This window comes from Nerophis ophidion, linkage group LG26 (assembly GCF_033978795.1).
Source record: "Nerophis ophidion isolate RoL-2023_Sa linkage group LG26, RoL_Noph_v1.0, whole genome shotgun sequence".
Taxonomy (NCBI): Eukaryota; Metazoa; Chordata; class Actinopteri; order Syngnathiformes; family Syngnathidae; genus Nerophis; species Nerophis ophidion.
The window spans coordinates 20812277-20826611 of NC_084636.1; the positions used below are offsets into that span (position 1 = coordinate 20812277).

The window sequence follows — 14335 nt, forward strand, 5'->3', positions numbered from 1 at the left end:
ACATACATACACACACACACATACATACATTCTCTACATCCTCGGGTGCTTCCTGCCATCACCCAGCCAATATATCATTACCTGCACATTACCTACCATCTCTGTATCCTGGTATCTGTACATTTAAACCCCATACAAACAAGACATGCAAACAGTCCCTGAGAGAATATACACATGTACAGGTAGGATCATTGGTTTCCCCAGGTGAACGTGGGTACTGACAGGGGACGCGACGTGAACGCTGATCCATTGTCCCCCAGCATGCAAACTTGCAAGCAAAAAGTGCATGAAACAGCATGAACAGAGCAGGGGAAAAATTCACCGACACCATAAGGACCAACAATAAAACCAAGGGACATAGGGAGGACTGTGGTTGAAGTATGTTATGCAAAGGAAAGTGACGGGACGTGGCGTGAAGGGTGCAAAGAAAAGGCGCACACAAGGCGGAGACAAAAAACAACAACAATTAGCCTCAACTATAGACATGAAAAAAAAGTCACTAACTAAAAGGCACGCAGCATGAGAAGAGCAGAGGTATTGCATGAAACAGCATGAAAAAAATCGATGACACCAGAAGGACCAACAGAAAAACCAGGCGTAATTGACGCGGAAACAGGTGCATGAGTCCAAAACGTGAGACAGATGAAACTAATGAGTTCAAATGGAAACAAAACTAGAGTGAAAAAAAACAGGAACCAGTGGCGTTTTAAAGAAACAGAACAAAACATGCTCACAAGACATACAAACACCAAACTAACAATACTTACCAACATAACAGAAAAAAGCAGGCAGCAAAAAACATTTCCACATCACATTTCTAGGAAATTATTCTAATGCAAAACCATTTACAAGCTAAATGTTGTCCCCTTCAGTCCGTCGGTCAAATCTAACGCATTACAATCTACAAGCTAAATGTTGTCCCCTTCAGTCCGTCATATAAATTATCTATTTACTAGTGGTTTTCCTGGTCGAGATGAAGGTGTTATATTTCGATGTGTTTATAGATCATTTTGATGATGTTTAGGGACTGTTTGACCCTACTCCATCTTAGACTCGCCGTCCAAAAGTCCCCCTCCATCAGCAAAATCATCTGCAAACACATCCAAGTCAAACATATCGCCTTCATCTTGAGCACGAAAACCACACAGGATGGCTTCGTGGTCACTGAAATAAGTGGACACCACTGCACAATCCACAGCATACTGTGTTGTTTTGACATAAACATGGTCAATTAATGTCCCATGCTCCGTAGTCGCTTGTGTTACATGCTGACTAAATCCATTTTGGCCCATTAATTTAGAAATTGATGAATGTTTAAGAAGGTCTTCATTAAAATCACCCATTATAACAATTGTGTTACAGATAGGATTTGCCCAATCAAGTAACTTAACCAGATTGGATTTAAAAAGTGAATTTGGATAACATGGCGGACGATAAATTACTGCCATCAAAATGTTCTCTTTGGCAAACAGGCACACTAAACACTCCAGATTTAAATCAGGCACCTGCAGAATCTCACAGTCCGAATTATCTACAACATATAGACCCACTCCGCCATGTTCTAGAGCTCTAATCTCAGCTAATTTGGTATCATTGCTGCTGTAACACAAGGCTCGGGGACGACTGTGGAAAGTGTATCCCTCTATTTGGACGCAGTCTGTTGACGATTGTGCACTGAGCCACGTCTCTGTGACAGCAATACAGTTAGGCTGTAAATGCTGCGTGCAAGACACCAAATGAGCTATGTGGTAGGTTAAATTTTGAACGTTCATTAAATACAAAGAGAAAGTCTGAGTGTCTAATGAAGGCTGTGGCTGTTCAAGGAGAAATTGGGGCATGCTATCCAATGCCTCCTTGACGGTGTCCTTGCAGTAAATGGCCTTTTCGTCAAAATCTGTAATGACAAGGCCGGAGATATCCCTAACACGGCTGAGGGCGACATACGCCTGCCCAGCTGCAAAAACTTTTCGTAAACACACGACAGCCTCCTCTACAGTTAAACCCTGCACTTTGTGAATAGTGCAGGCCCACGCGAGTTTCAGAGGAAACTGACGACGCAAACCGCCGCGTTTTGTTGCCGAATCCTCCTCGGGATCAATGGCAGTAGAATGCGGGCATTCCACAGCAGCATGGGAACGTTGCTTCCTCCTCTGGGAGCCTATGTTGGGGTCGTCAAATTTAACATAGACTGTTTTGGGGAAGTCTTCATCTCCTTCAATTTGAATATGAGTCACCGTTCCACATGCGCCATTGACCAGACCGTCTGCCACGTCAACATTCTTGCAAAGCATTACACGTGCTTTCGGAGCCAAACACAAAGTGGTGGCCAAACACGTGTACGAAGTTTTGGCGTGATGCCCGTCCATGCGCTCTAATTCGCCCGACTTCCTACTGTTGATGAAATCCTGTGCCTCGATTGTAAGGTAATCGGGACAGATTGCGAATAACCGCTTGAGATTGTGCTCGCCGGTTTGCCTATTTGTGGGATAAATATGCAAAGCTGCGCTCTCTTCCCCTGTCTCCCGGGACTTGAGGATATCGATGTCGCTTTGCAGTAGGGGGGTTTGCTTTGACCGAACTCTAAGTCTATTTAGCAGCTCAGAAAATACACTATCTTTTTGCCTCACCACTGTTTTTAGTTCTACCTTTTTAAAATGACACCAGAGGTCCACACCCACCTGCATGGTGTACAAAGGCCTCCCTTTAACGGGGGGCAACTGATAAAAGTCACCAACAGCTATAACACTAACGTTGCCAAATGGAGAAAAGTCCCCCGTCTGTTTCATTTGCCTTAAGCGGCCATGCACATAAGCTAAAAGATTATGATCTACCATACTAATTTCGTCAATGATTACAATTTGTAGGTGACCAAATTGAGCCCTCAAGGAATTTATCTTATCTTCACCCAGAGGGATATACGGTAAACTAACCTGCATGCCAATACTGAAGGTGTGGTGGATTGTGGCTGCATGTAAACTGTATGCAGCTATGCCTGTGGGAGCAGTTAAGAGTACGCAGGTTTCATCTGGTTGGTACAGACGCGACAATAGTCTACCTGCCTCGTACTGGATAGCTCTAATCAAATGGCTTTTTCCAGTACCTGCCCCACCAGTTACGAACACATGGAAAGGTTCTGGGGTTTTTCCCATCACCTTTTCTAGGCACCATTTCCTAATCCTATCGAAAATGCTCCTCTGCGTCGCATTGAGAGAATGGACCAGAGCTAAACCCTCCCTTCTAGACAAAACGTTGGTGTTTCTCTCCAATCGAGCTACTTCTTTACCACCAACAAACAAATCGGGGACATTTTCATCCGATTGAGCTAACTGCTCTTCCCTAATTTCCCCCTGCTGCTGCTCCCGCCTCTCCTCTAAACATTCCATGTGTTCGACTTGCTGTTCGGGACAAAGGTCCCCCCACGCATCCTCATCGACATTGCCTCCTAACATGTCCGCGATTTCCTGCGCATGCTCTAATCGGGAACAGTCCACTTCAAATTTTGCCCTGTTTTCCTCAACGACGTCTTGCACCGGCTGCACGGTCCCACCAGCCAGCACATAGCCTTCCTCATAGAACTGTTTGTAGAACTCAAAGCCTTCCGGCCTGAGTTCTAAATCAGTTCTATAAGGAAGGAACAACTGCAGCAAACTCTGAAAGTGGGCTTCCTCCTGTTTGTTTACTTTAAACCGCATATAGCGAACGACGGCAAACTGACTTCGCGTTCGGCGCAAGACGAACCCTAAACCCCCTTGAAGTTCAATTTTATTGTCTGAGTTTTCATTCTTGTAGAGGACACGATATTCCGAACAAAACGTGGCTATGCACATGTCCTCAAACACGTCATCATCGGGCCTGTTCTTATACCTCTCGACAACACTCGTCATCCACATGTTTTCCGTCCTAAGACCCTCTGAGGAAGCCCTTTGCACCAACACGCTGAGGGGTAAACTCATCCGCACAATGTTATTCCCTGTTGGAATAAACACGACCTTCCTGGAACATTCCTTCAAATGCATGCTCATTAGCCTATACACTGCCTCCTGAGCGCCGACATCTCTGTTGTGTAAATATACACTGCCCAGTTTCTTTAAAGCGTCTTTAGCAGAGAGATTTCCTAGTCTATTAGCTTCGTTAAGGGCATTGCTCAGTAACAGACCCATTTCGCTCTCTGACTTTGTGATGTACTTGATTATGTATATGATGACAGCGTAGGCGTCAGTGACAAAGCTAATGTCCAAGTTCGCGTTCCAACACTTCAACAAGTTCCTATTGTACTGGTTAACCCAGGTGTCGTTTACCCCTCGCCTATAAACCACCTTATTCTTAGTCTCCAGCCGCCTATAAGCGACCTCAAAGACTTCCTGGCTGATGCCCACACTGGCAAACAACTCTTCTGCGCTACCAAAAGGCTCCTCCCTCTCCATGGCTCTCTTCACTCTCTCCAATAACATCAGCGCAACCTCCTTTGGCATCTTCGGTCCCTCATCGACAAAACAGGTGCACTTCGGCCTGTTTTCTGAACTTTCATCACCCTCTGTCCCCGGTCTTTTTTTAGGACAAACACATTCTTTGATTTTGCAAATGAACGTGCGTGCAGAGACCGGTTTAGGAAAATTGAAACGGCATTTGGTTAGATTTTTGCGACATGACTTTGAATGCCGTTTCGAATGCGTTTGAACCGATGACACAACTTCAGATAGTGTGTCATCGGCAGAGGGTAGCTCACATGTCACATATTTGTCAATAAACTCTTCAACTTCTAAGTCTGTGTTTTTATAAATTTGGGGAGCTCCCTCAATCCAAAACAGCGCATGAACATGGGGGGACCCACGCTGCTGGAACTCAATTCGATAAAAGTAATCTACAATCTTGCCAACTGGTTGAGACGGGGACATGAGTACTTCCTTCAAAAAACAGTGCCACCTGTAGTCAAACATCCTCGCAGCTGTGACCGGGTTGCGACGCAACAGCTCGCACCTATCGGCCCACTCCAACTGTTCTACTGTCTGCTGTCTGCCTTCCTGTCTCAGGATGCTGGCAAGGAGATTCTGCCAGCGCAAATCAGCAGAAGAAAAAGAGCAGAACCATGTTGGTATCCCCAATTGGCGGACACAAGCCATAAGGTCTTTCTGAACGGAAGACCAAAAAGCCGGGGTCCCGCGAATGGGCCGAAGGAAACGAAAACCGTCATCGAACTGCAGCATGCGCTTCAGAGACTCGTCGTCTTTGAGCATGCCCGGGCTAATCTGCTGAGAATGCTGACCCCCCTTACCTTTACGCATCGCGACCGAAATGCTACTTATGACTTGGTCCATTTCCGACATATACTGGCTAAAGAATATGTATTCCACATTGCGCGCAAAACGGCCGTCGGCATGCATTATCCGATTATTGAAATAGCGCGACAACGTTAAGCGATGCATGCGGCTGGTGTGGAATGTATTTGTGCTCGTCGGAAACAGCACCGGGAAACACATCGCCTCATTTAATTTGTCAGAAAGCATTCTAACCGGACTATTACCTTCCGCGGGGGCCAGACATAAAACATCCTCAAAATACTGATCTAATGCTTCCTGACCGATATCAACAGGCATAAGACAAGTGTCCTGAAACATGCAGTGCTGTTGTCTGTCATGTAACATTTCATCTTGTACTATGTCTTCTGATACCTCTTCTTCCCCAAGTTCCTGCTCTACAGCCTCATCCTCACCGGACTGTCTGTCAACAACCTGGTCATCCTGACCATCCTCTACACCAACCTCTTCCTCCCTACCAAAATCATTCAACCATTCTTCGTTGAACTCAATGTCTTCATACAAGACATTGGTTCTCTTTAAGTATTCTATAGCCCGCCTGACACGCCACGAGTCAACAAATTGATACTCGTAGTGTCCTTTGTAAGTTAATTTCCGCTTTAACTTAACTTGAAGCAGAGACCCCTCTGCACTGGACCGCGGCAACACATTGGTGGTTTGTACAATGTTGGCCGGAACACAAGTAACGGGCCCATGTACACCATTCTGACCACCCTTAGGCAACGCCAACACCTTCATAAAGGGGATGCGTGGAGCTATCAGGTGCTGCTCTATGCTATTCAGACATCCCAGTTCTGGAGGAATGGGGTCTAAAGCTAAGTCGTTGTTCCAACATTCAGCTGGGATTTGACCTTTACTGATCTTACTATGACAAGTAAAGCAAATCCACAACTGACCTCTGGACTCAACAAGGAGACAGGGCTCAACACATTTATCACAACTATGCAGATAATGCTCACTAATGCAATTATTTGCAATGCCAGCCGTTGCTAAACTTGCTGCATATACTTCCTTCTCACAGCGCAGCACCTGATTTCTAAACAGCAGCCTATGACAAACACTACACACGTAATCCGGTCCATTTCTAACCTTATCCAAAAAACTATCCATGACAAAACCAAAATCTACAGACCTCTCCAGCCTCTGCTTCCGACTCAGCTGTACACTAGCTATCACTTGCTGCCTATGTTTTAAACTAACACTATACTGCCTTTTGCTGGCTCGTTTAACCCTCTCTTTGTGTTCCAAATGATCCTTGTATTTTCCTACACTGCTAGCTTTAGCCCTTTGTTTGTGTTCCAAATTATCCCTGTATTTCATTACACTGCTTGATTTAACCCTTTGTTTGTGTTTCAAATCATCCCTGTATTTTATTTGACTTGCCACTTTACTCCTGAGTTTAACCATTGCCCTGTGCTCAATATTATCCCCGTATTTTATTTGACTTGCCACTTTACTCCTGAATTTAACTATTGCCCTGTGCTCAATATTATCCCTGTATTTTATTTTACTCGCCACTTTACTCCTGAATTTAACCACTGCCATATGCTCAATATTATCCCTGTATTTTCCTACACTTCGTAATGTATAGCTCTCCCTGAAGTATAAGTCTTCACTATACATTTTCCTATAAAACCGGGCACGTTTCTCTCGACGTCTAACATTAACTGTATCCTGCAGTATTTTATCACACTTTAAAAACTTTTGGGCACTAGGATCCCTACTTATTGTACTGCCCTCTACAACCTCTATTAAATCTTTACCTAAATCTAGACAATCTACTGCCCGCCCCACTCCTTTCACAGAAGACCTAGTTCTACAGCCTATATCCCAGCCTAATTTACAATAACCATGACAACTTTGCAGTCCAGGCTTTAAAACGCAAACAACGCACTCAAAATGCTGGCCCCCAACATTCTGCAAGTAAATGCAATCTGCTGACAAACAATTACCGTTGCAACTATACTTTAGCCAACGACCATCATTAAATGTAAAAATGTCAATGCCTAAATAATCTGCAGTGGCCTGGATTTCAACCTCTGTGGCCCAAGTCTTGACACGCTTCATCCTGGACTGCTTGATATACTCTAAAAGAGACATATCGCTCCTCAAAAGACCCCGATACCTAGCCTCATTTTTTTCTAGCTCTCTACAGGCTGCCAGCCTAATCTTACGATGGTTCTTCTGTGAACCACTGACAGCCTGAGAAACAGCTCGGAAAAAGCAGTTCCCATCCGGAACTATTTTCTCGTTAAGGCAGGGAACACCTAAGTAGCCCACCTCTTTATGCACCAGACCACCGACTTTCATAAAATCTACTTTTAATTGACAACACAAAGCCCTACAAACGTCATCACCAAGGGGACGGAAAAACAGTTTCCCACTCTCTGATGCAGTGATAAACTCGACATCAGAGTTGGCTAAAACGCTATCAAAACGCTTGGCTTGTTTAGACATGCGTTCACGGGAAAAAATTTTACGCTTTTTGCCATCAGTGGCAACATATTCTGCTGTTGAGCCACTACTAACTTCACTTAAAAAAGTGATAACAGAAGCGCCAGACAGTGCTGGGCTCGCTTCATCACCAGCCACAGTCTGACACACAGATGGGGCTGCAAAAATGTTTTCATGGTCACTAAATCCTGGTGCTGGAGCAGTGCTCATCTCTATGAAGCCACTCTCCACAGAAACACTGGATTGCGCGTGGCTCACAGCTTGACCTGCATCACTCTCAAACAAGGAGGTGGTGGCACAAACATTGATGTCACTAACCTCAGGTGCTGCAGCAGTGTTCATCTCAAAGATGCAAGTCTCTACTGAAGCTCCAGACAACGCTGGACTTGCACCTACACTAACCCTAACACCACACAGCTCAAAAGGCTTCAGCCCTGGACTGAGAGCATCAGCCAAACAACAGATGTAGTGATGCAGGTCATCTAAACAGGAAAAGTGCAGTATTACACTGGTACCATTGCCATCTACCAGGCCACAGCTACTACGTGAGTGACTGTCGACCACAGCAAACTGTCCATCCTCACAGATGATGGCAGATGTAGATGTTACCAGTGTCAGCAGACACATGCTGTACTCTCTAAAAATTCCCTCTAATCCGTTACGCAAAGTCACAAAGGGACCATCTTCCTGCTCAACACCCACAGCACCTGATGTTGGGTGTGAACTAAAATGGAAACTAAACAACTGCCCGTCAATAACTACATTACTAGGTAGATCCGGCACCGACAAAAAATTCGACGGGTGGCTAAATATACCCAGGTTGCGCAAACTACTGTAAAATTTGTCTCCGGAATACAGGATACGATCGAGATCCTGTGTCTCCCACGAAAACACGCTTTTCACCACATGCTTAGCTATACTACTTGAAGCAATTGTCATGCATTGCATCCCTCCGTAATTAAACCTGCTATCCCCCTGGTGAAAAGATCCCCGCACAACCTTAGCTAACCTAATTCCCCGACGATCCCTCTCGACCATTGCCACACGACTGCGGACGGACTGAGTTTCACCAACACTACCACTATCAGTGGGGAGAGGAACAGAAGCAACCTTCTCTTTGAAGACCTGCAATGGCACCTGGGCTTCCTCCTGGACAGAAGGCTCCACAGCAGGCTCCTCCCGGACAGACTGAGGATCACCAACACTATCACCACGGAGAGGAACAGAAGCAACCTCCTCTTTGAAGACCTGCAGCGGCAACTGGGTTTCCTCCTGGACAGAAGGCTCCACAGCAGGCTCCTCCTGGACGGACTGAGGTTCACCAACACTACCACCATCACTAGGGAGAGGAACAGAAGCAACCTTCTCTTTGAAGACCTGCAGCAGCACCTGGGCTTCCTCTTGGACAGCAAGCTCCCTGATGACTGCTGGCTCCCCACGGACCGCTGGAACCTGAAATTGTACATATGGTGCATCTTAACACTAACTGTACGTTCACACAACAAGTGATGAGTCCAACTCTGTACTGGGGGCCATGATTTGACGATGGGAACTGAAGATCCCGGGAGACTTGGTGGGAAGAAGGTCATTAAACATAAATAACATTGTAGCATGTTGGAACGAATGCAGAGAAACCACCCAACATGAAGTCATGATCTAAACACCCACCGGGCTGCCGCAGCGCCAATGATCACCAGTTGTGTGAATGCAGAGTAAGGGGAAAGAATGGGGACACCAACCTGCTCCCTCCGTCCGGCGCGCCTGATGGCCACACGTCTCTGGCGACACCTCCCAGGAGAAGCCTATTGAAATTAAAAGACATTTATAGAGACTGTTTAAGTCATACTTTATTGGATATTTTACAATTATGTATCATGTACTGATAAAAATGTCATCATCATCAATTTTTATTCCTTTCATGAAAATGCATATATACATGACACATAAAATTGACACTCTTTTGTTTTATACATTACCATGATCAGAAAGGAGCAGATGGAAGAATCATCTATTTATCTGCCCCCTTCTAACACAAATTTAAATGACTATAACTGTTCCCTCCACCAACACCTGAACTCCAATGTACTTATTAGATTTCCTTTAAGCATTTTCACAATAACATGTCCAATGTAAGGGCAAAAATCATTTTGATATGCTTCCAGTTTTGTCTTTTAATAACTCGTTTTAACTGCAAAAAAATACTTACAACTTTTTAAGTCTTTGTTTAGAGAATTGCATGCTTTCACACCAACAGACAAGCACATTCATTTCAAATTTGTTCGCACTCTTGGATGTTTAAAGTCATACGACCTTCTATTTATATGTCCTTCAGAAGAACTATTTCTCGCTTTGAACATAATTACTTGAGTATTCAATTCTACAGTATCTTTTAGTTTTAATACTCCTGACCTAATGAAGAGCAGATTTGTGTGGTCTCTAAGTCCTACTGTCAAAATGTTACAAATGGCTCTTTTCTGTTGAAGAAGTAAAGGCATTATGTTGCTGGGACATGTATTTCCCCATATTACTGCACGATAATTGAAATAAGGTAGAATAATTGAGCAAAATTCTCACTGTGTTATACAGAAAACTATATTTAACCTTGTTCAAAATAAATACGTTTTAGAAACATTTTTCACATGCAATATATGAGCTTTCCATTTCAACTTTTCATCTAAGAGGACTCCAATTGGCAATTTTATTAGCACGCTGTCCTGTTGAGGTGTTCAGGAAATGTACCACCAAGGAAGACCCAGGACAAGCTGAAGAGACTATGTCTCTCAGCAGGCCAGGGAGCACCTCGCGATCCCCCGTAAGAGCTGGTGGAAGTGGCTCAGGAAGGGGAAGTCTGGGCTTCCCTGATTGGGCTGCTGCCCCACAACCCAAGCCCGGATAAGCGGTAGAAGATGGATGGATTATTACACAGAGAAAAAGTTGTATACACATGTATTATATATCCGTCCCTTAGATTTGTTATTGATGGATGGATTGTTACACAGAGAAAAAGTTGTATACACATGTATTATATATCTGTCCCTTAGATTTGTTATTGACATGAGTAGAAAGAAGTTATGACATTACCTGGTCAGGTGGTGGGACAGCAGTGCAGTCAGAGTCAGAAGAAGGAGCAAAATCCTCCATGGCATCCAACATAGGACTGCTGAACCACACGGGGTTGGACGGTATGGGAAAAGACTGTTGCACCGGCTGTGTTCCAGCCTTCCAAACATAAAAAAAAAAGGTCAGTTAATTTTATGTATACAGAATGAGAAATGTTAGTGAGCAAACAATAGCCAGAGAGTGTGGTAACTTTTCTAAAGGTTTCAGCCAACTCAAGAGACATGCGTAACACACTGATAAAACGTTTAATGTTTTTGTTTTCTTCTAATGACGGTGACAACCCTCATCAAAACTAGGCTTATACCTAGCATAAGATATCAAAAAGCTGTAAAAAACACGACTATGCTGTTTAATCAGCAACACCTGTTTCTTGTAGGGAGGCCTCATCTTATAAAATACAGACAACGACTCACAACAACACATTACCTTTCCCTTCTGTCCAACCGTGATCCAACTCTGGGGATTGTGGCGGCGGCGTTTGCGTTGGGGCAGGGGGTGTGGCCCCATCACCGGCACCACCACCTGGGCAGGTGGCGACGTTCCTGTGACACGCCCTATGTAATGAAAATAAGAGATTGCGTGTTAAACACTTGTTAATCCAAGCAAATATATTAAAGACTTGGTTTTCACTTGTGTAAATAAAATCTTAATTTTTTTTACTTAGCTTCAGAAAGACAACATTAGAGAAAAATGTTTTGTAAATTAGTTGTAGGACCTGCTAAAATATGCAACATATTCCCCCCAAAAATCTCAAAATATTAAATCTGGTGTAATTGGAGCCTTGAATAGGTCAATAATTCATAATGACCACTTTTAATGTTAATAATTTTTCAATCATGTTTTTAAAATGTGCCATTAAAAAAATGACATGCGAGCCGCAAATATTTACTTATATATTTATATATAAATATATAAATATTTACACTTTGGGCACCCCTGCTGTAGGTCAACATTATGTCTGTCAATAGAAAAGCCTTTTTTGAAAGAAAAAAAACAAAGTATGCAATATTTTCACCTAATAAAATTTGTAAGTGGGATATTTGAAATTATATAATAGAGCCTTAAAAAGGTCAACAAGTCATAACACCATCGATTTTAAATCATTATTTGAACAATGACACTTACGAGCGAGGACCTCTGTGACAGGGGGCATTGGGGTCCATGACTGCCGCTCTGCCATCTTCCTCCAAAAAACCGCAGATGCAGTGACGCAGGCCATCTAAACAGGAAAAGTGCAGTATTACACTGTTACCGTTGTGATCGACCCAAAAACAAGTCAGTTTATTTAATGTATACAGAATGAGAAAAGTTAGAGCAAACCATAGTCGGAGACAGTGGCAACTTTCAAAGGTTTCAGCCAACTCGTTACGAGACATGCATAGCACACTCCAATAAATCATTCACTATTAATTGTGATGTTTGTGACAACTAAATATAATCAAAACTATGCTTATACTCAGCATACGATAACCTCAAAAAGCTGTCTAAATACACGAGTGTTTTAGCTGTTAATCAGCAACACCTATCATTCACTCCTATTTTGTCCTTTGAGAACCTCGTCTTATAAAAATGTGCACTGTTAAAGTACAAAGACAGCGGCCAACTGCAACACATTACCTTTCCCTCATCACCAACCCCAGGCCACCTCCGGGGATCTAGGCTGTCCGTCCGACGAAGGGAAGGAGACGCAGGGGGGTCAGGTGCGAACAGGGAAGGAGACGCAGGGGGGTCAGGTGCGAACAGGGTGAGCGCAGCGTCGCACAACAGCTTCACCAGGATGGGCGAGCCACCTGTGTCGCTGAGGTGCACCTGAATGTCAGATACAGAACACATTGGCTCCATAAGTGTATCAAACACCAGACATCAAATTAGGCTGTCATAACAACTGTACATTTGCTGTACTTACGCCGTCCGAACACCACAGCTCCAACCGATCCAGCGGGAAACTGCTGGCCACAGCCACATATGGGAGACCTGAACCAAATTTAAGGAAAATCATACTTTCATACATTAAAATTGCGCCAGCGCAATGATAAAAGCATGAACATACCCATGCGTGTTGCAACGCGGTGGTGCTCCTGACGCAGCTGATCCTGCAGGCCCACAGGCTTGTTCAGACGCGGGGGGAAGTCCAAAACAAACACCTAGAGACAGACATTTTAGAACATCTATATCTTAAAATACAATAAAAAACACTGGCTGCTGAAAACGGCTGTACAGTAATATACAACAAAAAGTGAAAACAAACGCACATTGGGCCAGCGGCTACGGACACTGGTCAGGAGCGCGTCGAACTCCCGACCGGCGTAGAGGGGCCCACGGCCCAGGTCGTTGCTCGGGGCCAGCACGCAGACGACATCCGGGGTCCACGTGAACTGCAGGTGCCCCACCTCTGTCTTCAGGTCAGCTGCACCTCCACCTGGAACAGACAGAAAAGAAAAAGAGAGAGGTACCTTGGGTAAGACGACATCCCTATCGACCAGGCCTCTCAGGTGGGAGCAGCCGATGACGAAGACAGTCTGAAACAACAAACACTTTGCCTTAGAACCGACTAAAGAACCATGACTCCTAAAAACCAACGCAGTCTTTACAAAAGAGAAGAACTAGTACCTTCTTCTCCGGGTGGAAAGTTGGAGGGACAAACTTCACCTGACGGCCAGTCAGGACCGAAGTCGGCCACCTTCGCACGCGGTGGCGGAAGCCAGTGCCGCGACCTATGTAATGAAAAGATTGTGTGTTAAACACATGCTTATCTACATTTGAAGAGTACCTATAAAGCAGGTAGCCCATAAGAACCAGATGAGTAGGCCGCTGGCCTGTTCTAAAGATAGCTCAAATAGCAGCACTTACCAGTGAGCTGGCTCTATTTTTAAAATGTTATTGATATAATAGCTAGCTGGTCTCGCTTCGCTTGACATTTTTAATTCAAAGAGAGACAAAACTTAAATAGAAATAGAAAATCAAAGAAAATATAATGATTTGTCTTTTTTAGACATAGCTTGGTCTAATCTGTTATTTATTCAAACAAAGTGCAGATAGAATTTTAACATTAAAAACATGACATCAAAAATCAATCTTAATGAAAAATTACTAATGGGTTCATAAATTCGTATATTTAAAAAAAAGATTAGAATATGCTATTTGTTCTCATTTTTTCCAATTAATTATAAAGTCGAAATTGAAGATAAATTATGTCACAAAATGTAATTTCATTCGTGTTTTCTCCTCTTTTCAATCGTTCACTTAAGTGTTTTTTTTCATCATTTATTCTTCTCAAAAAACTGTAAAAGGAAAAAAAATGCACGACGGAATGACAGACAGAAAGACTCAATTTGTCTATATAGATAACATATATAGAGATGTACTAAAGGTAAATAGAGGAAATTGGCAAATTTTCTGCAATTTAAGTGTGAATCAAACTGGTAGCCCTTCACATTAATCAGTAC

At 43.7% G+C, this 14335-nt stretch overlaps 1 protein-coding gene across 1 annotated transcript in view; it reads right to left on the reverse strand.

Moving 5' to 3' along the window:
* Nucleotides 1–265: 265 nt before the first annotated feature.
* Nucleotides 266–14335, reverse strand: part of LOC133543479 (uncharacterized) — a 14556-nt gene continuing 486 nt past the window's right edge. The window contains exons 3-12 of the mRNA XM_061888068.1: nucleotides 13500–13603; nucleotides 13142–13408; nucleotides 12940–13033; nucleotides 12796–12863; nucleotides 12507–12698; nucleotides 12015–12108; nucleotides 11316–11443; nucleotides 10851–10988; nucleotides 9509–9571; nucleotides 266–9221 (exon numbers count right to left, since the gene is read on the reverse strand). Of these exons, the coding sequence (XP_061744052.1) occupies nucleotides 1038–9221; nucleotides 9509–9571; nucleotides 10851–10988; nucleotides 11316–11443; nucleotides 12015–12108; nucleotides 12507–12698; nucleotides 12796–12863; nucleotides 12940–13033; nucleotides 13142–13408; nucleotides 13500–13603 (9332 nt within the window). The 3' untranslated portion in view covers nucleotides 266–1037. The remainder of the gene's footprint in view (nucleotides 9222–9508; nucleotides 9572–10850; nucleotides 10989–11315; nucleotides 11444–12014; nucleotides 12109–12506; nucleotides 12699–12795; nucleotides 12864–12939; nucleotides 13034–13141; nucleotides 13409–13499; nucleotides 13604–14335) is intronic.